This window comes from Condylura cristata, unplaced genomic scaffold, assembly GCF_000260355.1.
Source record: "Condylura cristata isolate star-nosed mole 26May11 unplaced genomic scaffold, ConCri1.0 scaffold00022, whole genome shotgun sequence".
Lineage (NCBI taxonomy): Eukaryota > Metazoa > Chordata > Mammalia > Eulipotyphla > Talpidae > Condylura > Condylura cristata.
The window spans coordinates 19,231,094-19,255,102 of NW_004567123.1; the positions used below are offsets into that span (position 1 = coordinate 19,231,094).

Consider the following 24,009-nt stretch of genomic DNA (forward strand, 5'->3'; position numbering starts at 1 on the left):
CAGCCTGGGCGAAAGCAAGAGGCCATAAATAGGATAAAGGCAGCTTGGTGCTGCTGAAGGGACATTGGGCGCGCCAGCCTGGAGCTGTAAGGTCAAATCACACAGCCCACGCACCTTGCTGGGCAGGAAAGGGACTGGGAACTCAAGCCGGAAGCCAGGCGGGGATGACCAGAGCATCAGACCGGAACTGCAGGGGAAGTGGCCAGGAAGACCTTTCGCGGACAGTGTCACGAGCAGTGTCTGATGCTGCTGGGGCTGAATCACGCAAGGCAGGAAGGGCCTGTGGCGTGCACGTCCACACGAGGCAACACATGCACCCACACGTACAGGCGAGTGCCGGGCACACCGACAGGCACACGCACGAGCACACGGCGAGACCCACGGCGGACATGTGAACACGCACCTTCAGGCGCGCCAGGAACAGTGTGTCTGCACAGGCGCGGGGCCCACCCCCGCACCCCCAGACACCCGTGCTCACAACTCACGAGCTCGGCCCTGCCAGTCCAGCCCAGCAACCGTGACTACATAAATATGATCAACAGCCCCCTCCAGATGGCTCCACACGCACGCCCACTCCTCCCGCTCCGAGGGATGGCGCATTCTGTGCCAATAAATCCTGCTGTTGGAAAACATTTGCCTTCTTAATTGGCCCGTTTACGGGTAAAATATGTTTCCGGGTGATGCTTTGCCAGAAGGGGACACCAAGATGCCCACCCTGCGGGCTCAGCTCAGAGACAGGAGTCAGTCAGGGTGCGGTATCCCCGCCCAGGAGGCCCCGCTTGACCCCTCAGAGACAAGGCCCCAAGGACAGGCTTCTCCAGGGGCTTTGCCTCTCTTAGGGTTCACATTTACTGAGCTACCCGCACGCAGCACTAGATCTCCGACAAATCCTCTGCTTCTCACTTATATTTCTCTGGCAGTACCTGCAGGTGGGTGACTGTGGGGCCCCCCCAGTGTGGACTGCCACAGAGTGGGTCCCCCAAAGATGTGCCACATCCAAGTCCCTGGAAGTTGGGATTGTTACCTAATCTGCAGAAAGGGTCTTTGCAGATGTACCTGAAGATATCAGGATGATATCCCAGATGACCCAGGTGGCCCCCAAATCCAGGGGCACATGTCCTCATTGAGATGGGAGGAGACCTGCTGAAAAGACAGTAGAGGCTGGGGGCTACAAGCCAAGAACGCCAAGCCTTGCGGCCAATGAAGGCAAGGAGGGCTGGTGCCCAGAGGCCCTGCTGGCACCTGAAGCTGCTCTTCTGGCATGTGAGAGAATATCTCCACCGTTTAAACCACCTGCTCATGGCAACTTGTTGCAGCGGCCTCAAGACGTGTGCCCAGCCCCTTCTGTGTGAGGAGGGGTACTCAGAAATGGAACTTGAGTCCAACTTGCTCTTTGCCCTGACACCTCACCCATTCCGAAGGAGACCTTGAGGGACTGAGGGCCCAGAGAGGGGGGTAGGGTCTCTGGGCAGAGCAGGGCAGACCTAGCACCCTGCCCCTCTTCACACTGTACCCCACAAATTTTCTTCATCCTGTGGGAGGACAACACAGGACAGCCCTGAGGGGAGATACCCCGCCAGGTCCTTTTCTAGAGGAAAGAGACCCTCTTCTGCTCTAAAGTGGGCCAGGGTGGGAGAATCAGGGAGACGCCCCCCCCCACACAATCCTTTCCCTACAGGAACAGAGCCAGGACAGGCCTGCGGGTGTGCAGCAGGGACATCCGCCTAGGGCCCTCACTAAGAAGGGCCCTCCTTTGGCTTAATACTCTGTGGTAACTGTCTTAAAACTCTTACTAATTTCTGAGCAGGGATCCCTATATTTTCATTTCACACTGGTTCCTGTAAAGGACCTTGTTGATTCCTGGCCAAAGCAGAGAAAGAGCTTTCTTAGATCCCCATCGGCAGAACTTTTTCCTACTGGTGTGCTGGAACAGCTTTAAACAACTCCAAGAAGCAGCTGTTCAATTTGGAGGAATTTTGCTGTCACATCTGTAGCTTGAAATTCGTGGTAGTGGGAGTATTTATACCATGGAAATCAGGAAACTTACTCTATTTTCTTTCAAAAGGGTGTCTTCATCACTGTTCCCCAGAATATGTCAAGTGCACCTTGACAGTGTGCTAAAAATACAGCTTGAGTCTGAGCACCCTCCCCTATCTGGTGGGTCACCCGCAAATGCAGGATGATTGGGGTGGGGCCCTCAGGTTGGAGGGCTGGGCAGAAAGGCCCTGCATAGGAGGCCACAGGTTTCGCAGATGGACAGTGGATAGAGGAGACCAGTGTGGTTGTGGGGCTGGAAAAAGGCAGTCAGCTGAGGTGTGAAGAGGCAGCTCTCCCTGAGAGCTGAGGAGAGGCAGTTTAGGGTCTGGGCTCTCTGAGGCTCTGGTCTGTCCTTTACCACGTGCAGGCCAGTGGAAGGGAGAGGCCCTGCTGCCCACCTTTGCCCAGATCTGGAGGTGGGCAGAGACCTTGAACAGACACCTCTTGAAAGATGACAAAGCACCTCTCTCTTCCCCCACCCTGGGCCACCTGCAGAGTGGAAAGCTCAGAAAATAATGATTATTATTTTGAACCTTTGTTGTTATAGTGGCCCCATCTCTCACCCCCCAGGTCCTGGCAGGCGCTGGGACACATCAACATGCTCTCCTCATCCATCTCTTATGCCCCATGGTGAGGGGAGGCATGGCGACGCTCATCGGAGGACCCCAGCAGGTGGACAGGCAAAGGGTGGCAGGCAGGTGTGTGTATATAAGCAGACACCACTCAGCACACACGAGCACGCGCCCCTTGCCCCTCTCTCCATGGGCACAGACCACCCGGGACGGACCCGTCTCTCCCCGCGGATCAGGCGGAGCGCGGGTCACACGCCTTGGGAGATGGCGCCACCTGCAGGCCCTCAGGTGCACTGCGGCGTCGGCCCCTCAAACGCAGAAGGCGGGTGCAGAGAGGGAGGGGCCGTGCTCTCTGGAGACCCGGGCTCCCGGGCTAGACCGCCTCTTGAGGTCCCCGGGCCCTGGAGGAACCTAGGCGGATACCCAAATATGTTTCCTAAAACATATATTGTGGAGCTCACATCCTGGTCAACAACTTGGGAGATGGCCTTTGGAGATTACCCCACACATTTGCCCCTAAGTGTGCAGTGAGTTAGCCCTTTAGTTCCCTGACCTAAGCATGAGCCCAGGAAACAGTAGGCCTCATCTGCGGAACTGGGGAGAATGCTGAAATCTTTGTCTCGAAGGCTTGGCAGAATTTTCATACCTTTAATGAAAAGGAAATCATGTGGGAGCTTGTTTAAATTTCAAGTTCCGGGGCTTCAGCCCCCAAGAAATTCGGGTCTGTGCAGGAACCTGCATGTTGAATTAAGGACATTCTAATGCACACCTTCTGCAACCCTACGTGAGTAACCCCACCCCAGAGGGGTGGAGGGGCCCCCTTCACGGAGGCCGGGAAGCAGGCAGGGGACTGTCAGCAGCCCTGCCGGGCCATGCGGGGTGGCAGAGCTGTGAGTTGCAGGATGAAGGCACCAGGGAGCCTCTAACAGAGGGTACAGATCTTTAGCGGGGTCACTGTGGCTCTGGAGCCTGGAAGGGCTGGTGGGGGCTGAGACCACCAGGGTGACCCCTCAAGTTGCCTGAGCGAGATTTAATGGTGCTTTGACTCAGATGCTGGCAGTGGAGGGGAAGGAGAGGGGACAGAGACCTGAGGTAAATCCTTTAAAATGCTGACAGAAAGCAATGAAATTTCTGGGTACATTTGTTTTTTTAGACTAGATTTTGTATAAGAATGATGTATACGTTAGTTTAGTGGTCCATATATATAATTTGTACATGGATAGATAGATGATAGATGATTGATAGATGAATAGATAGGGCATATTCTCAAGCTTTGCATAAAGGTCAGAGGCCAGATGAGGTCCCACAGGTGGTGTCTCCCAAAGATGGCCCCAGCAGCCAACAGCTTGATGGGGGGTGATGGCTAGGCATTTGAGCATAGTGTGAAATATATAGTTGCAGAAGTGAGAAACTGTACACCGGAAACTTACATATTATTATAAAATAATGTTACTGCAATTAAAAAACAAACAAAAATGGCCCCAATGATGATCTCCAGTCCCCCATGCCCTTTTCAGAGCTAGTTTTAAGTTTAATTTTCTTCCCTATGAGCCAGGGTAGGCTTGCAACTCATGTATTACCGTGTAATACAGTGAAGTGGGGCCTCCCTTGTGGCGCAAGAGTTAGTCTCAACACTATCAAGCTATTACCAGCCACTGCAACATGACTTTGATCCCCAACCAGGGAGATGGCACAGCAGACCTCTCCTGACCCCCCCAACACCCACTGCTCCCCTCAGCTGTGTATTTCAGTCCATCTGCCTGTTCTGCTCCCCACTGTCTGATGAATCCTCTCACCCCACCCCGCGCCGTACCTCTAACCTACACCCCAGTTCTTCTATGCATAAATAAAAGAAATATTTTTTAAAAAATTACAGTGAAGTAACTCCACACGACCTCTCAGGCTATGTCACAAAGGTGATGCACCTTCCAGCATGCTGGCTCAGACACTTTCAGAGCCCACAGCTCGGAGACCCATTCCTCACATTGCAGTGAGGAAGCTAAGCCAGATGGAGAGACCACATACTCCTGCTGACAGTCTTGGAGTCTCTCTTTCTCTCTCTCACACACATACACACACACTCACAAACATGCACGCACACACAGTATGACTAAAGAGATCTCGATGATTCTAGCTGATGAAGTCCTCTTTCCCACTGATCATGGAAAGAGATAAGTGGTCCCCACTGGGCCCTTTCCAAATTTCTGACCATGGAATCAATGAACATAATGAAATACTTGCTTTTCACAACTGAATTTCAGGGTGGTTTACTGAGCAACATTATGTAACCTTGGTGTCTTGTTCATACTTTCTGTGAGAAAATTACGTTGCCCCCATATTGAGGAGGTAGAGGAGACAGGGTATTGTCCCAGGGCAAGTTAGGGTTCGTTAGGCAGCTTCAGGAGCAGGTCAGGCAGGGACTTCTGGAGAGTTAAAGAGGCTTCTGAGATGAGGACAGGAAATTAGAAGAGGCACTGACCAAAACTCCAGAGATGAGTCAGAAAGCTCAGGACTAAACAAAACCAGAAAAACTTGAGAGAATGAGACATTGGACAGGGGAGGTAAACTCTAAGATAGAAAAAGAATTTAAAATCCCCTAGACACAGGTATTTTGCCTGTCCTTGGCAACGCTGTCTTGGAATCTTTGCTTTTGTTCTTTTTCCTCTAAATAAACTTTCTTACTTTTTTGAATAAAGTTTGCTTCTCTCTGCTTATTTATCTCAAAAGTCTGCACAGCAGCTCCGTGGGACAGAACCTGTGGTAGTTCAAGGGTTAAATTAACAACACACAGGGGTTTCAGTATCAGTTTTTTGGGGGGAAGAGGTGGTATAACCTGAGGTTATAGTGAAAAGCTGTCACAGGGAGCCCTGTGGAGGATGGCACAGGTGAGGCTGAATAGTCCCAGTCATAAATTTGCTGATCTAAAGCACCTTTGCTCCATTGCTGGTTGCCAAAACCCTTCAGGCAGAGGTCAGGAATAGTTACAATCGAAAGCCAGTCACAGCAACTTAACTTTAGCTAACAAAGGATGCCACAAACAGAAAGCAAAGATCTTAGGAGGAGACCAACAGAACAAAATGTCTCAGTTTCAGAGAAGCCGGGCAAGTGGTGCCTGACGCCATCTTTGATCTGGCCAGGTGATCCAACTTCTGTCACCTTTTGAGTAAAACTGCTAAAAAAACCCAAAAAAACCAACAAAAAAACTGCTTTTTGAGTAAAATTGCTACCACACAGAGCAACTTCTACACCACTGAACTTCTGAGCAAGTGACTACAAATTTGCACCCATACACATAGTTTACAAAAGGCCAGTTTTCAACAGCAAATCTACACAGATCTAAAACGACTATACTAGAAACAAAAAAGCACATTTGTGCTTAGGATAGTCAGTGCCATGAGGAAGCCACCCTTCCCCAAAGGGCTAGGCACAGATGGCTCAATCCTGGCTGCCTCACCAACCGATACAGGGCAATGAAGGGCGCTAAAACTGGCCAAGGACAGTGTCCAAATAGTTCACCAGTCACTGAGGGCTTCACTGTGTGCATAACTGCAAGAACACTCGGATTCAGAGAACAACAATAACGGGATTTATTTAACAAACATGGGAAAACAGAGTCACTGAGGCCACAAGTGGCTGTTTCTCTCACCTGAAGCCGTGTCTGTGGTGTTTTGAAGTCTTAAAAGACATCTAAGATGGTGTCTTCCCGCCACTGAGGGCCTGGAGCATGTGGCAGCAACACAGAAGGCTGGTATCCGACTCCCGAAGGCAGCAGAAGACCCAAGAGGAGACGCTCCTGGAGCTGCCAAGACGCACCCGCGCAGCACCAGACAAGCTGTTGCAGGGAAGCCCAGAGTGGCCTGGGCCACCTGTCTGTGGGGCCTCACCCACGCTCACAACTGCAGGTACACACAAATGGGTCAATAACGGGTTTATTTACAAAAGGGGAAAGGAATAGGAAACAACCCAGGGAAAGAGAGCGGGATACAAAAACAAAGTAATTGCAATACCTTATGGCTAGGCTGACTGGACACACCGAGGCCCGCAGTCCGGAGAGCTGCTTCCCCAGCGAGAGCCAGGGAGGAGGGCGCGAGGCCAGAGCAAAAGCACCTGAGCCAGCGCTAGTGCCCTATTTATCCTCCCAAAATGTCCCAGAATCCATTCCTGCTAGCTCCGCCCTGGGGTCCTGCAGGTCTCTCCCTGGTACTGCTGGGAGTTGTAGTTTTCAACACTGGAGTAATGTGTAGGGTCCAGAAAGCTGGAGTAAGGGGTGGAGTCCATAAGACTGCAGAGTTCCTTTACGACATCCTTCCCCTTAACAAAGCGACACTCAAAACAGCAGCTGCAGCGCGAACGACCGGCAAACGGCCTCACTCACTCGGCTCAGCAGCGAAGTGAAGCGGCCGGCCTGGGATCTTCGCTTTAAACCAGGCTGTAACCACAGCAAAGCTGTGAACAGTTGCAGTGGCTCGGCTACCTCCTGTCTAAGGGCTGCTGGAAGCCTTTCCACGTTCGTCCGAGGCCTGAAACAGCCTTCTGGAAGATGGGCACAGAGGGGCAGAAATCGCTGGGCCTGGAATCCCTGGAGACCCTAAAGCGCTGGAATCCCAAACACTGAATCCTGAACACTAAATGCTGGGGGTGGCTTCTGCAGTGCCTTTATGTTTCTTATTAGAGTCTCCACCCCAGCCAGTACTTTGTGAATCCCCTGGGAGCTATCCATCCTCACCAGCACCACCTTCCAGGGTGGGCACCACCTTCCAGGGTGGGCACCACCTTTAGCGGTCTCCACCGTCAGCCACCAGTTACACCACAGGACCCTCCTTTGAAAGCTCCCTGTGGAAGGAAGGAGCGGAGAGCCCAGATTCCCGTGTTTCTGACCCCTCTGCTCCATTCAATTCACTCTAGATGATCGAGATCCTGCTGCCTGTGGCTTTTCTGCTCCCAGAAGAGATTTTTGGCTGACTGGTTTCCTCTTTGGCACCCAGTATTTGTTGTTTTATTTTTATTTTTGCATAGAAGAACTGGGGTGTGTGGCAGAGGTGCAGGGTGGGGAGTGAGATTCACCAGAGACAGAGTGGGGAGCTGAACACACAGCTCAATGAAGTACACTGCTGAGGGGAGCAGCAGGGAGATAGGAGAGGTCTGCTGTGCCATGTGGGTCTGCTCCCTGGGCAGGGATTGAACTCAGGCCATAGTGGTGATAGCGCTGAGACGTCACCCTTAGGCACTAGGGAGGCCCCAGCACCCAACATTTGGTTACTTTCAGAAATGGCAATTCTGGAATCTCCAAGGCTGCCCCTTCCCACCAACATGGCTTGGAAGGATTGGAGAGGAGGTGGGAGGATGAGGCACGAGGCACTAGATTATTGTGGTTCTGCTGTTGCACATAAGCTGTGACCTCGGACAAGTCACTCTACTCCTGAGCCACAGTTTTCTCAGCTGTAAGATCGGGCAATGACCACAAACATCCTGAGCACCTACCTAATCACAGTCAAGTGCCAGAGGCCAGGAAATACAGTGAGCTCAGTCTGGTAAGGGAGTGAGAAACCAGGCTGAGTGTGGGGAGGTGGGGAGAGGGGAAGCAGGACAAGGCAGGCTGCACCTGGGAGAGAAATGTCAAGTAGCTGGGCCCGTGGAAAGCTGGGAGACGGAGTACACATGTTCCAACGGGAGAATTACATGGTAATATGGAGCCAGCAGGGAGGTAAACATGAAGGCCGGGTCACGGGGGGCCCACGTAAGCCATTCTGCTGTGATCCTGTCAACCTCAGCATTCCAAAGCCTACAGCAGCAGAAGTACCCATGGAGTTTGCTGAAATGCACATTCTGGGGCACCGGGGAGGGGGGAGCACATTGTGGGGTGCCCACCCTATTCTAGGGTGCAGCCAGTAGCATGCATCTCTGACAAGTTCCTGTTATTCTTTTTTCAACCTCAGGAGAGGGTGCAGGCAAATGGAAGGTCTGAAATGGAACACATGGTGATTCCCACCCGCTTTCACCACGTCAGTAATCTCCTGTCTGGTGTGTTTGGTGTCTGTGCTTGTGAACACTTGGTACCACCTACTGCACCACCCCCCCTCTTCTTCCTTTCTAAAAGAAATCCAGTTTCTTCCAGTTATCATTTGGGCAAGAATGAGCCCCCAGCCTCTGGGGAAAACCCTGATGGGACCCTTGGGTCCTTTCCTAGATTCCTTTGCAAGTGGCAGAGTGGAAGTTATGCTTCCTGAGACAAAGGGAGAGTTTGTGTGGGAAAGGCTAGTCTCCCATTAACAAGAAAACCTGGGCGGCTAGTGCTGATCCTCCTGCTTCTAAGACCCGGGCGTGGGAAGGGCCAGCTCATGACCACGAGGCACAAGCTCCCTAAGAGTGGCAAAGCAGCAGCAGGTCGCAAAGAACCAGGATTTTGAGGACAAGGTTGAGTAACTCCCCAAGCCCACACCTCCTCCCCCGCCCTCTGGCCTAGTCCCCCCAACCCAAGTCTCCTCATGAGGTTATTGGAATAGAAACCCTGAGGGCAGGGACTTGGTGCACTGCATGATGCACTCCTGGGGCTGGCACACAGTAGGTGTGCAGTAAGTTATTCGTTGACTAAGTTTTGAGTGACCCAGTACATGTCTACTGCTTATACTAGTCAGCTGATGCCTCTGCTGCTTGTGACCAAGGATTCTGGATATAGGAACTTCTTTCTCCAGCTCAACCAAGAAAGTCCTGAGTGAAAAGTGGATATTGCTGAACACTGCATCCCATAAGCCCAGCACAGGGCCCACACCTATTAATTGCATTAAGAAGTATTTCTCACTATTCCCCAGAACCTGACCTGGGCCTGGTTTTGGGCTTCATGGAGGTGGAAAGTTGGGCTTGAAAAGCCCTGAGGCAGTTCATGAGAAAAGCTTAAAAATGTCCACCATGGAGCTCCCCCACAACACCCAGGAGTCACACCAACGCAGGCTAGATGCTGGCAGTAGTTAAGCATCACAACCAGATTCCTCTTGAGATGGAAATAAGGAAGTTGTGTAAATAGCCAGGCAGGACTAACCTCCACACAAGTCATGAATTTTCCAATCAGTGTGGTCAAGTGCCATTCTGAGGGTGGGCACACCTTGGGGCAATCAGGGTTGGGGAACACAGTGCAGGCTGTTTCTCAGGGAGGACCTCTGAAATGATCTGGCCCCGTGCCCTGGCCCTATATAGGGGAAAATGAGATCCAGGAGGTTGGTGACCTGCCCCAGGCACCAGTGGTTAACCACTGTGTTCAGACACGAACTCAGGCTGGTATCCACTTTAAGAGATTTGGGGATGGACAACGGAGAAAGAGCCTTTCAATTCTGCCACTTTGCCACTTCTGCTTGTAAGTCACAGTAGGCCTGAGGCGACCACTGTGCCCTAGATGCCAGTCACTGCCCAACACCTCTTCCCCACAGGAAAGGCCATTTGGTTATTGCAAGTCAGAAGGGCCAAGTCAGTGGGCGCCCCATGGTTTCCAACAGGTGGAAGCTCTGGTCCTGCTGGCGTTACTTGGACGCTGACAGAGGATGTGAGAACTCGGCACTGCGTAAGAGTCAATGCCCTCAAGGCCACAGATTCGTGGTCTCCAGAACCTAAAGACACTTCTGGTAACACAGGCTTTGCTCTTGGATTCAGACTGCTGATGGGCATCAAGCTCGAGTCTTCCATACATCTCCACAGCTCCAACAGACACCATGCTGCCCCAGAAAGGGTCTACTCCCAAGGAAAATGACAGACTGATTGAACACAACAGCAAAGTATGAAAATTAATCGAGATATTTAATAGACAGTGCAAACCATAATTTCATCTGAATATAAATGTATGCACATGTTTCCAATGAGTTATCTATCAGTTATCACAAACAGCAACAAGGACCTTAGAGCTATGTTAGAAAAATGTATAGCTGGAATTTAATTCTAACAATCTCACTTGCTCTCAAGAGAACACCATCCATTTCAAATCAGAGTCACAAACTCCAAAAGACCAGGGGAGCAGGTGTGAGGAGTGGGCCAGAGTGGTAAACACAGGGGCCAATACACAGGTGATGGACAGAAATACAGTTCTTGAGGAAACAAATCAAATGCATTATTACAGCTAAGAACAAGGAAAAGCCTATGGCTTTTAAAAAACGACTTTTCTGCCAGTACCATACAAGTCTTACAAAGAGATGTGCGACAAGTCAACAGACTTAAAAGGACAGAGGCTACATTTTCAGATCATTTAAACTGCAAACGGTCGACCCTTTCCATTGAGGTTCAGCAGTGGAGTTAGCGTAGTCCAGAAGCTCAATGTTGGATTTGCAAATACAGTTTATTTTACAGAAATTCAACATTATAAACAGCAGGCACCTCCCACCCCGCCCGCCCCTCCCTCCCCCCACCCACCCGCTGGGTGCAGACCATGCTATGCAGAGGTGAGCAGTGATGTGGCCGACTGCTTTGGAGGGAGATTCGAGAGCGATGGAACCTGCCTGCACCACGTCCTGCCGCCCTGCACACGCACACGCCCGCCTGCCGCGCAGGCTGCCAGAGTCTGTCTGGGCCCAGCCTGCCTGGACCAGTTACATGGATCCAGCCCAGGACTCCAATTCCTTCATGTCATCATCTTCCTCTTCCTTCTTCTTGGCTGTATAAAGAGAAAAAGGGCTACTCAGAAGACTGGCTGTGGTGTTCTTAACACATCCCAGCTGAGAGCCAGGGCTGTGCCGCATGGCGTCTCCTGACAGCCAGCTTCGTCTCCAGGCTGTCGGCAGGCTGCTTCTCTATGCCTAAAACCTGCAATGTAAACTCCTGGTTAGGCACACTTTCCCCAGGCCACTCCCTCCTGTTCAGGGCCTGAAAATATAAGGATTGAGCCCATCAAGGTTCCCTGAGGCCTCAGTCCCAGACAACCCATGGTGAGGGAGAGCAGGAAGAACCCAGAAGACATCTAGTCCTCAACAGCCCTCCACTCCCTCAGGTGGCTCACACCACCTCTGCACACCCACGTGCAGCTTTCTGGACAGCATTGAGACAGCACTGTCCACAGTGCTCCAGGGAGCTGACTTGACTTGAGGGCCATTTCCCCTAGAGACATGGGAGTGTTAGCTAAGGCCTGGTCACACCCGCCCCCTGAAGTCGCCATGCCAAATCACATTGCTTCACCTCTTTTATATGTACTTCGTGGAACAGTACTAAAGGATGCAATAACATGGGAGTAGAGTGGGAGAAGAAGCAGTGAATGAAAATTTTACAGAAACAAGTTTCTAAAAAACAGGGCCTGGGTTTTTACAGGTGTACAGTATAGGACACCACACGAAAGTGAAAGACATCCTGAACTTCAACTCTCATACTTACTCCCAGTGCCTGGAACTTTCTCTTGTTTTGCCACCCAGGGAAAGTCATTCGAGAACAGGGATTCTTGATGGTGTGTATATGTGTGCACGTATAGTTCCCAGGACATCTGGCAATATTTGGTGACATTTTCGGTTGCGATGACTTGGGGAGGGGCGTGCTACTGCCATCTAGAGGCCACGGATTTTACTGTTAAGTGTCCACGGTGTATGGGCAGGTGCCTTCCTTCTCCTCCCGCACAAAGAATGACCTGGCTAGGTTAAATAGTGCCTAGTTTCTGGAGAGAAACTAGGAAAGGACAGGTAAAATTGTCTCTGCAGCCACTACAACAGTCCTCCCTGGTTCTCAACACTGTGTCAACTCAGAGCCCACACTGGGGCAAATCACCCACCAGATTACCCATCACATGGTGTCACGGAAGTGCTGTGACTCTGGATAAAGCGTACTCACTGGGTTTTGATGGTAGGGTTATAGAAGGAACATTTGGTAGCGGGACTGTTTCGGGTCCACTGATTTCCAGCAAATTCTTGTCTAGTTCCTCCTGTTCTAGTTCTTCTAATTCTGCCATGAGCTCATCCTGATAAAAGGAAACAAAGCAGTGAGAGATGCACGTGGGAAGCGCAGTCCCTGCAGCAGTGTGTCTTGTCTGGTGGCTCAGAATCATCCTGCCACCTCCCCCGAGAAGGTCAGGAGAGATGAGTTCCAGGCCTGCACTGTGACTCAAATAACCCCACATGAGCTCTACGGGCGAGTATACAGACTATCAAGCAATTACTGATGTCTACAACTGGTGGCTTACACTAGGCTGTGAAATCACTGGAAGGGCATCCTTTCATTCCCATTTATCTCCGAACTGGGCACACTGGGTCAGAAACATTTGCTAAACTGAAATTGACCGTCTATCAAAGTCCGGCCTGAAAATACGAAAATCTTGGTGCTGGGAGCCCAAGGTAAGAGTCACAGGCTGTTATACCAGCAGGAATCTGACAGGACAGGGTGAAGATCAGCAGAAGGTCTGCTCTTCACTCAAATCTCAAATCTAAGGCAGAATGCAGTAGCCTCATAGGGACTGTTATATATTTAAAAAACCCAAGAAACTCAAGGTCCCAATCGCTACAGTACCAATTAGTAGGTGGCAAAGTTCCAAGGGGATGGCCCAGAGTCTGGTGTAGATGCTCCTCCTGTGGTTTCACCTTCCCTCATGTCAGCATTGTCTAAGGGCAAATCCTGTTACCTTCTCCAGGGCACTGTCACCTTGGTTGCCCCAGGGCCCACCAAAGAAGGTGCAGAGAGATTGCTTGCTGAAACCAACAGTGACCTGAAGCCTACTGAGGGGTCCCAACAAAAAGTTCCTTTACTCCCTTTCTACTCCAGACAGTGAAAGCATCTCTCAAAATCTAGAACTAGAAAGGGCTAATACTATGCTCTATTTATGTGCTCTATTTATGTACATGGAAGAGAAATGGTGATTTCCAAACCGTATACCCCTGTTGAGAGCCTTCAGCAGCACAAAAGGCCACCTGGGTGTCCTTTGTGTAGCTATGTGATCCAGTGGAAACACTCATCTTAGGGCCTCCCTGGTGGCGCAAGGGGTTAAAGCACAGCGGCACTGCTATGCAGCCACTGCAGCACAAGTTAGATCCCCGGCCGGGGAGCTGACCCACATGGCGCAGCAGACCGCTCCTGTCTCGTTCCTGCTCCCCTCAGCAGTGGATTTCAGTCACTGCCTGTCCTGTTCCCCACTTTGTCTCTGGTGAATCCTCTCACTTCCCTCACCCTCTGGCCAGTACTCCAGTTTTTATATGCATAATAAGTAAATCTTAAACAAACAAACAAAAAACACTCACCTCGTCAAACTCTTCTCCAAACCCTACAGGCTTTGAGATAGCTGTTGAAATCTCTTCTGCCAGTTCTTGCTGGTCAGCAATGTCCTGCATTAATTCATCAACTTTATCGATGTCCCTTTAAATGAATTGAACAGATATCATATTAGAGGATCAGTCTGTGTAAAAATGAGCCTCCCTTGGCGGTGCAGGGATTAAAGACACAGGGCTGTCAAGCTATCACAAGCCACTGCAACATGAGTTCAATCCCTGGCCAGGGAGCTGACCCTCATGGCGCAGCAGACCTTTCCTGTCTCACCTGCTGCTCCTCTCAGCAGTGTATTTCAGTACATCTGCCTGTTCTGCTCCCCGCTCTGTCTCTGGTGAATCCTTTCACTCTCTGCACCTCTGACCTTCATGTCAGTTCTTGTATGCATAAATAAATAAATCTTTTTTTTTTAAGACTTTTTTTTTGTATGCATACAAGAACTGGAGTACAGGCCAGAGGTTTGTGTGTGTGGTGGCAGGGAGTGGGGTGGGTGAGAGGATTCACTAGAGACAGAGTGGGGAACAGAACAGGCAGATGTTCTGAAATACACTGTTAAGGGATGCAGCAGGCAGGTCAGGAGAGGTCTGCTGTGCCATGTGGGTCATCTCCCTGGCTGGGAATTGAACTCTTGCTGCAGTGGCTGCAGACCGCTTCATAGTGCTGCACTTTAACCAGCTGCGCCACCAGGGAGGGACCTAAATAAATAAATCTTAAAAAGAGGGCCCTCCCTGGTGGCGCAGCGGGTTAAAGCACGGCACTAAGAAGCTTAAGCTACTTCTGCATGAGTTTGAACCCAGCCTGCCCCGGAGGAGATCCACATGGCGCAGCAGGCCTCTCCTGACCCGCCTGCTGCTCCCCTCAGCAGTGTATTTCAGTACATCTGCCTGTTCTGCTCCCCGCTCTGTCTCTGGTGAATCCTTTCACCGCCCCTGAGCCTCTGGCCTGTACCCCAGTTCTGTATGAATAAATAAATAAATCTTTAAAAAAAAAAAAAAAGAAAAGAAAAGGTCTGTGAGGTAGGAGCAAAACCCCATTCCACATAGTCTATTTCCCTGCCTCACCCCCTACAATTAATTCTGTGAATCTTTATTCTCTTCCTTCTTCCCTTTAGAATCACAGTATCAAGCAAATGGAAGAATCCTTAGTTATTAGTTAGTCCAACAGCCCTAAAGAAATGAGGCAAAGTTAGGCGCCACATCACAGTTTCTCATACAAGCTAGTAACGTGCCAAATGAATACATGGAACTAACTCCTCGGTCCGTAACTCTTCTACAAACTCAAAGGATCTCTACAGGGAGACGTATAATCACAAATCATAAAGCATAACTATACCACTTGGCATGCCCTACCCATCTCTTCAGATCCATTTATGGCCCTTGAGGAAAGGCAAACATGCAGAATTCTTTTCTATACACTGGCAGCAGTATAAATACACAACTGATTAACTCAGCACATACACATAAACGTCTTAACTGAGATATGCTCCGTGCTCGGTAGCTGGAGGACCAGAAATGACACAGAGATGGGCCTCACTCAGGAAGCTCCATCCAATGAACTCTCAGGTAACCCTCACTTATTTGAAGGCAGCTTTTCCTACAAACCCACATTTCTAGAGCAGCGACCAGCAATTTTTTCTATAAGTACCAATTTTAGAATTTGCAGTCCATACGTATGATCTCTGTCACAAATTCACAGCCATATTGTGCTGCACAAAAGACATAAATTAATGGGTACAATGGTGTTTCAGTAACACTTTATTTACAAAAACTTTACTGGCAAAACCAGGCTGCATTTTTGCTAATCCCTGTTCTACAGCATGGCTGAGCACTCAGAAGGAAGCAAAAAAAAGGCCTCTAAGTACTCCCACATACATGCTGCCAATTAAAACAGAATTTCAAATGCAAAATTTGTCACGGGAGGCCTTCATTTGGATCTAGTGTTACCCTGGCCTTTATAAGTGCAACAAGTTTGGTCATCTAGCTTCTTAGACCACTGTAAGTGAGAAGTAGCTACACCAAAGCAGAAATACTGAGGTCAAGCACACTGTCAATTATACTAGCCTAAACCAAGAGCAAGAGGGGAGGCAGAAAATTCCAGTAACAGCAGATATGAAATCAAAAACCCTTGGAAGTAACACTCTTCAAGGCACCTGACAGTGTGAGGAAAAGCCATGGATCTTGAAATTCCAATCAACTGGGGTTGAAATTCCAATCCCCAGTGGTGGTGGAACTAGTTAAAGCACAGCACTATGAAGCTGGCCGCAGCCGCTTCAACATGAGTTCAATCCCTGGCCGGGGAAATGGCCCACATGGCATAACAGACCTCTTCTGTCTTGCCCACTGCTCCCCTCAGCCGGGTATTTTCTCGATCTGCCTATTCTGCTCCCCACTCTGTCTCTGGTGAAGCCTCCCACCGCCCCTGCAACCTCTGGCCTGTACCCCTGTTCTGTATGCATAAATACAGCTTTAAAAATAAAATTCCAATTAGCCAATTCTAATCCCAGTTCTAGCCAAGGAAATATATTCATACATATATTCCCAAGCTCATATATAACCCAAGGGAAGTCAAGCCTCATCAAGCTTAACCACCTTTGTAATGAGGTCTGGGTGAGAGGACCTTCTAAAGACCTTTCCAGACACTCTAAGCTCATCACAATAATCCTGAATTACACAGAAAATACTGTTTCATTCAATAAGATCTGCTTCTAAAGGCAACAGAATACATAACCCATGTTAGAAGGCATTCCAAAAACAGAATATAAATTAAATAAACTCAGGGGCTGGCACAGATTAGTCAAGGGGTCTATCCAAGACCATGGTCTTGGCTTGAGGCATTCCAGGGTTAGCACTGCTCTTACAGGGGTGCCTCCCTCTACCAGCAGGAGACCACGTACATGTTGTCGTGGGCAGCCTTCATGGCTTTCGCGGCATAGCCCATATTCTTGAGCACCTCGGTGTTGGTATTGGCATTCTCTAGGGCCTCTCGCTGGAACTCAATGGTTGAGAGCGTACCATCAATCTGTGCCAGCTGCTTTTCATACCTCTTCTTGCGCTTTAGTGCCTGGAGTGCCGCTGCATGAGGGAGAAAAACAGGGCTCAGAAAGCCAGATACAAGGTGATGTCCAGAGCCGTCTTCAACCCGATTGTAATGGATGTACCTCAGTTGCTTCTACTGTAATAGAAGGTTAATAATCTCTTGTACACAGGAAACATTCAATTTCAAAACTATTCAAAATTCCCTCCTTCAAAATATAGCCAAGCAGGGCCTCCCTTCGTCTCCACTGCGAAGGCCTGACTTTGATCCCCAGGCAGGGAGTAGCCCACATACGGTGTAGCAGACCTCTCCTGACCTGCCCACTGCTCCCCTCAGCAGTGTATTTCAGTACATCTGCCTGTTCTGCTCCCTATTCTGTCTCTGGTGAATCCTTAGGCTCCACACAAAAGTAAGTAAAATGTTAAAAAAAAAAAAAATACAGCCAAACACATGGGCAAAAGTTCACATTCTCAGGTAACCACACACACAAGCCGAAGCGTGAGAAGGCACCCAAACAAAGAATGTGTTTTGAGGTCTAACTGCCTTAGATTCAAACCCCAGTTCATAGACAGCAAGATTCTTTCCTCCACACTCACTGTGCACCGCCTTTCTGATACTGGAAAAGTCCTGAGCAAACTGCCAGGCTTCCTACCTGCAGGGTTGACTCCCCCTCCCCCCCTCTGGGGATGATTTATTTATCTACCCCATTCTCTTCCCTGAGTCTATTTCTGAATTAGTTGAGAACTCCAAAAAGAAAGGTTATACATTTGATTTTTCCCACCAGAAACCTTCACACATGGTTCCCGAGTGAAATAACCCTGAAATTAGACATGGGGTTATTAGCATTTGGGCAAAAATATGTGTGAACATAGTCACAGTATCAAAACCATTCTGTATCTTACAAACTTGGTAACTTCAGTAAACTAAAGGCTCACTGGAATCAATGTGCTAAGGTGAGTAAACACTACTTTTCCTACACAGTTACACTTGGAGGAGAACATCTCCCACCCAACCTTTTTTCTGACCATAGAAAGTTGCTTCTCTTTGTAGCCCAAGCCTAGAGGGCTATGACCAATGTTGTACATAAAATATGCTGACTCTTAGTGTCCTGCCTTATACTTCAAATTCCTGATGGCTGATTAGAAAAACAAGTAGTGGGTTCTCATCACAAGAAAAAAAAAAAAAACTGTAACCACAATGTAAACTCATTTTGGTCATCACTTTGCAATACAGACAAATACAAAATACTACGTTGTACACTTAACACTAACACAATGTTATACATCAATTGTATCAAAAAAATGGGAGAAAAATAGGGTAAAAAACAAGTACTGGGGCCCTCCCTGGTGGGGCAATGGGTTAAAGCACAGCACTGAGAAGCTAAAGCCACTTCAGCATGAGTTCGATTCCCGCCTGCCCCGGAGGTGACCACATGGTGCGGCAGACCTCTCCTGACCCGCCCGCTGCTCCCCTCAGCAGTGTACTTCATCAATCTGCCTGTTCTGTTCCCCACTCTGTCTCTGGTGAAGCCTCTCACCACCCCTGAGCCTCTGGCCTGTACCCCAGTTCTGTATGAAATAATAAATAAATCTTTATTTATTTTTTTTTTAAAGATTTATTTATTTGTAAATCTTATTTGTAAATAAATCAGGGAGGGCCAATAAATAAATCTTTAAAAACAAAAACAAACAAACAAACAAACAAAAAAAACAAGTACTGGATCAATAGGACTGCATCTAAAACCAAATAGTAAAAGATACTTCCAAGAAATTCTTTTCCCAAAGGACCCCAATGTCATTCATAAACACAACTTCTCTAACAACTGAAACATCACCACGCCAATAGTCATTTAACAGGTAACTTTTAGATTGGAGAAAAAAAAAAAAAAAGTCCTTGGAATCTCCATATTTAATTATACCTTTGCTGGTTCCAAGAGAGTAATTACAGCAGCAGCTACAAAATCTAATAACCAGCTTTATTGGCTCTGAAAGCTGAAGCAAAAACAATTCCAACCACATGGAAATAAACATTGGTCTCCAGACAGTTGCTTTATTAGACATTCCACATAGCTATTTGGAAGAAAAATACAGGAGAGATACCCTAAGAAGGAGAGTATCAGCTGAAAAGACATTCGCCCGGGACTGGAAATTCCTTTGAGGCATTTGTTAGTAGTGGCTGTACAGAAACTGTTTTCAAAGAACGCATCAGATCAATGACACCAGACAGGTTGATCCTTTCTTCTACTAGGCGGAGGCAGGTGACTTCTCTTTGAGGAGTTGAGTAGGGCAAGTTTGCCTGCCCCAACTTGGGGGCATTCTTTATAGGGACCATTAGTCCAAGATATCGCAACGGATGTTAAGAAGTCTTAATTGTGCGCTCATAATTCATATAGACAGATTCACACACCGGGGAAAGAGTATCCAGCAATATCCTCTCCCTAAATGAATGGTAAGTGTCCACAGTCCTTTCAAAGACCCAGGATTCTACTAGCAGAATTTTAATTCAGCTAGCAGAAGGTCCAGGGGCTAAGAAGGGAGGAGAAGAGTGATGCTTCTTTCTCACTTTCAGCATGAACCACACAGCTAATACAGACACACACAAATGCAACACTAAGTGGCAGTGCTCAGGACCAGTAGCAACGGGGGCATGGCAGGGCACTGGCAGGCAGGGCGCCAAGTGAAGCCCAGCTTTGTCTCCAGTACTCATCACACGGTCCTTGCCCAGAGATAAACTGTTCAGGGTGCCGGCACCCTCAGCCAGGAGAACCACAGCCCCCTTCATGTCACTAGTTGTGTTTGCTGGAGTCAGTTGTCATCTGCCCCGTGTGTATGGGCAACAAAAGACCCAAAATCAAAATAACACAGTTGACCAATGTCAAAGAAACCCACTCTCCTGCCGGGACAGTTATTAGCAACCATCCCTGCACCACAAGGCATGAGATATCCCACCAAGAGCTGACCAAGTAAGAGTTCCAACATGCCATCAAAAGCAGAGGGGGTTCAAAGGACTCCCAGGGTGACTGAAGTCCAACCTGTCTCATTAGACAACAGAAAAATGATGTCCAGAAAAGGTGACACAGCTTGCCCAAATCCTGTACTGAGTTAGAGGAAGAATCAGGACTAGAACACAGGTTTCTTGCCAGGGTTCTTTCTACCACCTCAACTCTGTTATCTCCCATTAAGTTACTATAAATAAACCAGCAGTTCCCCCGTCATCAGGAAAAGTCTGCCTAATGTGCTTTCATGCAATTTCCAAACCCAGCCCTCTGCAAACCTCATTTAAAAAGCTCATGCTGACACATGAAAGAGCTGGAAGCTACTGAATGTGCTTTCCACAGCCCCCAATTAGAAGAAAAAGGAAAAAAATGGAAGAAAAGATCACAGAATGCCTGGTTCCAGAGTACACCCCCAAATGAGTGCTTCCATTCCTGTCTGCAGTTTTTCTGGGTTCTCATTTCTCTACCTTATTATAAAAAGAGGGGCAAGAACAGTATGAATCTATACAGACAGGTCTCAGAAACCCAAATGCACCTTTAAGCCCAAACAGAGGCTGTTCTGTGTCTGCTGCTCAATGTCCCAGCCTCACCTGCAGAGAAGGAGGCCTCTTTCCAAAAGCCGTGGTGTGTTGCCCTGGCAATGCTGTCCTTATCCCCACACAACTGGAGGGTTTAGGTTAGAGGTAAAGACAGCACTTTTCAAGGAGCTTCCTCCTGTAATATAGCTTCCTGTTTCCCTAACTTGCTCTCTGTGGCCTGGAGCTAATGTGCTCCATTTAGGGATGATAAAATAAGTATTTCTATATGAGTAGGAAAATGGAGACCGAAACCCTGCTGACTTTATCAGCAAGCACATAGGGTATACAGGAAAAAATTCTAGGGTGAAAAAAGGCAACCGCGTATCTGTTCAACGAGAATAAAGATTAAAGAAATAACCCCCCAATCAACAATCTAATGAAATATAAAACCGTTCCAAAATTGTTTAAGATTTAAAATTTATGCATAAAGAATTGGGGTACAGGCCAAACATGCAGAGGCAGTAAGAAGATTCACTGAAATGGGGAGCAGAACAGGCAGACTTATGAAGTACACTGCTGAGGGGACAAGTGGCAAGCCAGGAGAGATCTGCTGTGCCAGGTAGATCAGATCCCTGGCCAGGGATCGTACTCACTGATACAGCTGCAGCTAGCCTCATGGTGCTGCACTTTAACCCACTGTACTACCGAAATTATTTAGATAAGTATATATGTTCTGTGTAAATAAAGGCAGGCATGATAAGATACTATCAAACAAACTCATGAAATGCTAGATTACATTAAGTTACCATGGTCAGTTAGGGAGTTCAGCTGTGAATTTCAGTTCTACTATCAGGTAAACCTTAAGCAGGGGTCTTCCTTGTGGCACAGGGGTTAAAGACAGCACTATAAAGCTTTCAGCAACCAATGCAGTCTGAGTTCAATCCTCGGCCAGGGAGCTGACCCACATGGCGCAGCAGACCTCTCCTGTCTCACCCACTGCTCCCCAGCAGTGTTATTTTGATCATTCTGCCCGTTTACTCCTCACTCTGTCTCTGGTGAATTCTCTCACCCCTACACCTCTGGCCTGTACTCCAGTTTTGTATTTATAAATAAGTAACTCTTTAAAAATAGTAGTAAAAATAAAACCACCTCGATTATTCAGCCAACACAAGCTTCATCATTCTTAGTTCTGGTAGATGCATGTGAGTACTGGAGCACAAAGAAAGGAGCAAGAGGGCTGATCGATATACTGGACCTGAGAGTGGCCTGGTCTTAGTTATTTCATCTCCTCATCAAATGGGAAATGGGAATGCTTTCACTATTCCAATGAAAATGAGAAATAATCTCTTTGAAAATACTTAGTATGAGTTATTCCCTTCATCTTTCCCATTTCGTTTGCCCTTCTGCCGCTCTCTCCTTGTCTGTGTTCAACAACCTCTTTGGAGATTCTCAATCTTCCTGTCCCTGTCCTTTTTCCCTAACCCTCTGAGAAAGAGTAGTACAACTAGCATTGATAGTGGCTTCTTCAGAACCAGGGGCCAGCACTGGTGTTTTACATGCTCACTGGAGTCTTCCAACAACTTCATAAGGAGGTATTGTTGTTCCATTTGACAGATCAGAAAATTGAGACATCTGCCCGAGTCATTTGGTTATGCAGTGATGGACCCGAGGGTAGTGGGCCAACGCTGCCTACCTGTAAAAGGCAAGTTCCCAGTCCACACACGAACACCCAGCCTGTACCTCGCAGGCAGTTGGCTGGCTTCTGGTTGAGCCTGAGGATCTGAGAGTCTCCTGGCTCTCTCCACCCACCCAATTCCATAAACTAGCAGTCTGGTAACAAAGGCACCAGAGGTAGCTCCATTGATGAAGAAGCTCTTCATTAACTGGTTAACAAATGAAGGTAATAAGCAGCAAAAACATTTACCTAGTGGGTTTTAAATGGTTAAAGTACATAGGATAAGATCCACCATTTTATTAGCCCTCCATATTAATGCTGGTAAGTCTACATGGTTGAGTTTAAATGAGGTTTTATATATATAAGTTATAGTTTAGTTTATTTTTACATAATTTTGTGCCTTTTTCCATCTCGGTTGTAATCCTCGTGGGCATCCCATTACCAAATTACCCGTGTGCCATCACCATAGTCCAGTGAGGTGTTTGTTTTTCCTTAAGTATAAATATCTTCTTCTCTCATGCCTGCCCTATGTTCCCCTAGATTACAAGAACCTTGAGTGGTACCGTGCCTTAGTGCCCTTAATAGCCCTGAAATAGGGAGAACGGGGGGTTGGGACGACTCCATAATGCCCAAATTTGTCCTGTCCTGCATTCTGAGGCCTGTGTACTCTACTGTTCTCCATCCTCCCTTCCCCTGATGCCTCTAGATGTTTTCCCAGGCCCCAAATGACCTATCCTTTATATTCAAGTAACCAGAACTTGGTAGTTTCTCAAATTTCTGTCACTTGCGCACTTTTCTCATTTTTTAAAAATAAGATTTATTTTTATTTATTGTTGCATACAAGCACAGGGGTGTACCCTCACACCTCTGGCCTATACCCCAGTTCTTGTATGCATCAATATATAAATCCTTTTTTTTAAAAAAAAAGAATGGGAGTATAGGCCAGAGGAACAGGGAGTGAGAAGCTTCATCAGAGGTAGAGATAGAGTAAGGAGCAGAACAGGCAGATCGACGAAGTACAATGCTGAGGGGAGCAGCAGGGAGACAGAAGAGGTCTGCTGTGCCATGTGGGTCACCCCCCTGACTGGGGATCAAACTCAAGCTGCAGAGGCTGCTGAAAGCTTGATAGTGCTCTTTTGCCACAGGGAGGCCCACTTCGGTCATATTTTTCTTTATTATTTTCTACCAGGATGCCTACAATTTAAAAATCAAAGGGTCCATTTAAGTGATAATGAGCCTGGGACCGCCCCTGTGACTACATCTGAAGGGAGGTAGCAGAAACAGAGTAAGCAGGAGATTGTTCTAAGGTGTCCCAGAGAGAGACACCTAGGGCCATAGGCAGAAAAAAAAAAAAAATGGCAAAAGGGCGTCAGGCCCACCCAGGGAAACCATGCAAAGGCCTGTATGGCTGCCTCCTCCTGTCCCCGAAAAGGCTTCCCATGACTCTGCTGTAGCTGGGTTCAATTCAGGGGAGGTGTTTCCCTTCCAGATACAGCAGGAAGCCAGGGGCTAGCTCAAGGTGATCAGGATAACTTAGGGCCAGCACTGAGAACTAGAACCTCAGGAAGGAAAGTGACAGCCTTCAATTACTAAGGGTTACAATGAGACAGCCCATTATTTGAGATCTAAGGTCAAGGTTCTTTTTTGCACACCAATCAGGCCACAAAAGCCCACTTAAACAGCCATCAGAAGCTAAAACTGAGCACTCATGAGGCTCACAGATATGTTTTCATCGTCCCATGTCTTAAAATATACATGAAAAAGTTACACACTTCACACAATAATGTAGGTTTTTTGGCTTCCTTGTGAAGGTGCAGATTATCTGGGAACAGTGAACCTCTATGTGTCTGACAACCATTTGGCAGAGCTGAGTCCAGTCATCCTTTCAGAAGGGCACACACACTGCAGGTCAGCTCAGCATCCACCACTGCCCACCGCTGTGTGTACCTCACTGTACACACATATACA

The 24,009-nt window shown here is 48.2% G+C and overlaps 2 protein-coding genes across 3 annotated transcripts in view; both read right to left on the reverse strand.

The window, feature by feature from the left end:
• Nucleotides 1–6,505, reverse strand: part of RALY (RALY heterogeneous nuclear ribonucleoprotein) — a 117,345-nt gene extending 110,840 nt beyond the window's left edge. For both annotated transcript variants that reach the window (XM_012728394.1, XM_012728393.1), the window contains exon 1: nt 6,256–6,505. The gene's annotated coding sequence lies outside the window, so the exon portion shown is untranslated. The remainder of the gene's footprint in view (nt 1–6,255) is intronic.
• Nucleotides 6,506–10,375: 3,870 nt separating this feature from the next.
• CHMP4B (charged multivesicular body protein 4B) overlaps nt 10,376–24,009 on the reverse strand; it is a 38,635-nt gene continuing 25,001 nt past the window's right edge. Inside the window, exons 2-5 of the mRNA XM_004687275.2 lie at nt 16,714–16,891; nt 13,796–13,910; nt 12,399–12,525; nt 10,376–11,241 (exon numbers count right to left, since the gene is read on the reverse strand). Coding sequence (XP_004687332.1) covers nt 11,177–11,241; nt 12,399–12,525; nt 13,796–13,910; nt 16,714–16,891 — 485 coding nt within the window. The 3' untranslated portion in view covers nt 10,376–11,176. The remainder of the gene's footprint in view (nt 11,242–12,398; nt 12,526–13,795; nt 13,911–16,713; nt 16,892–24,009) is intronic.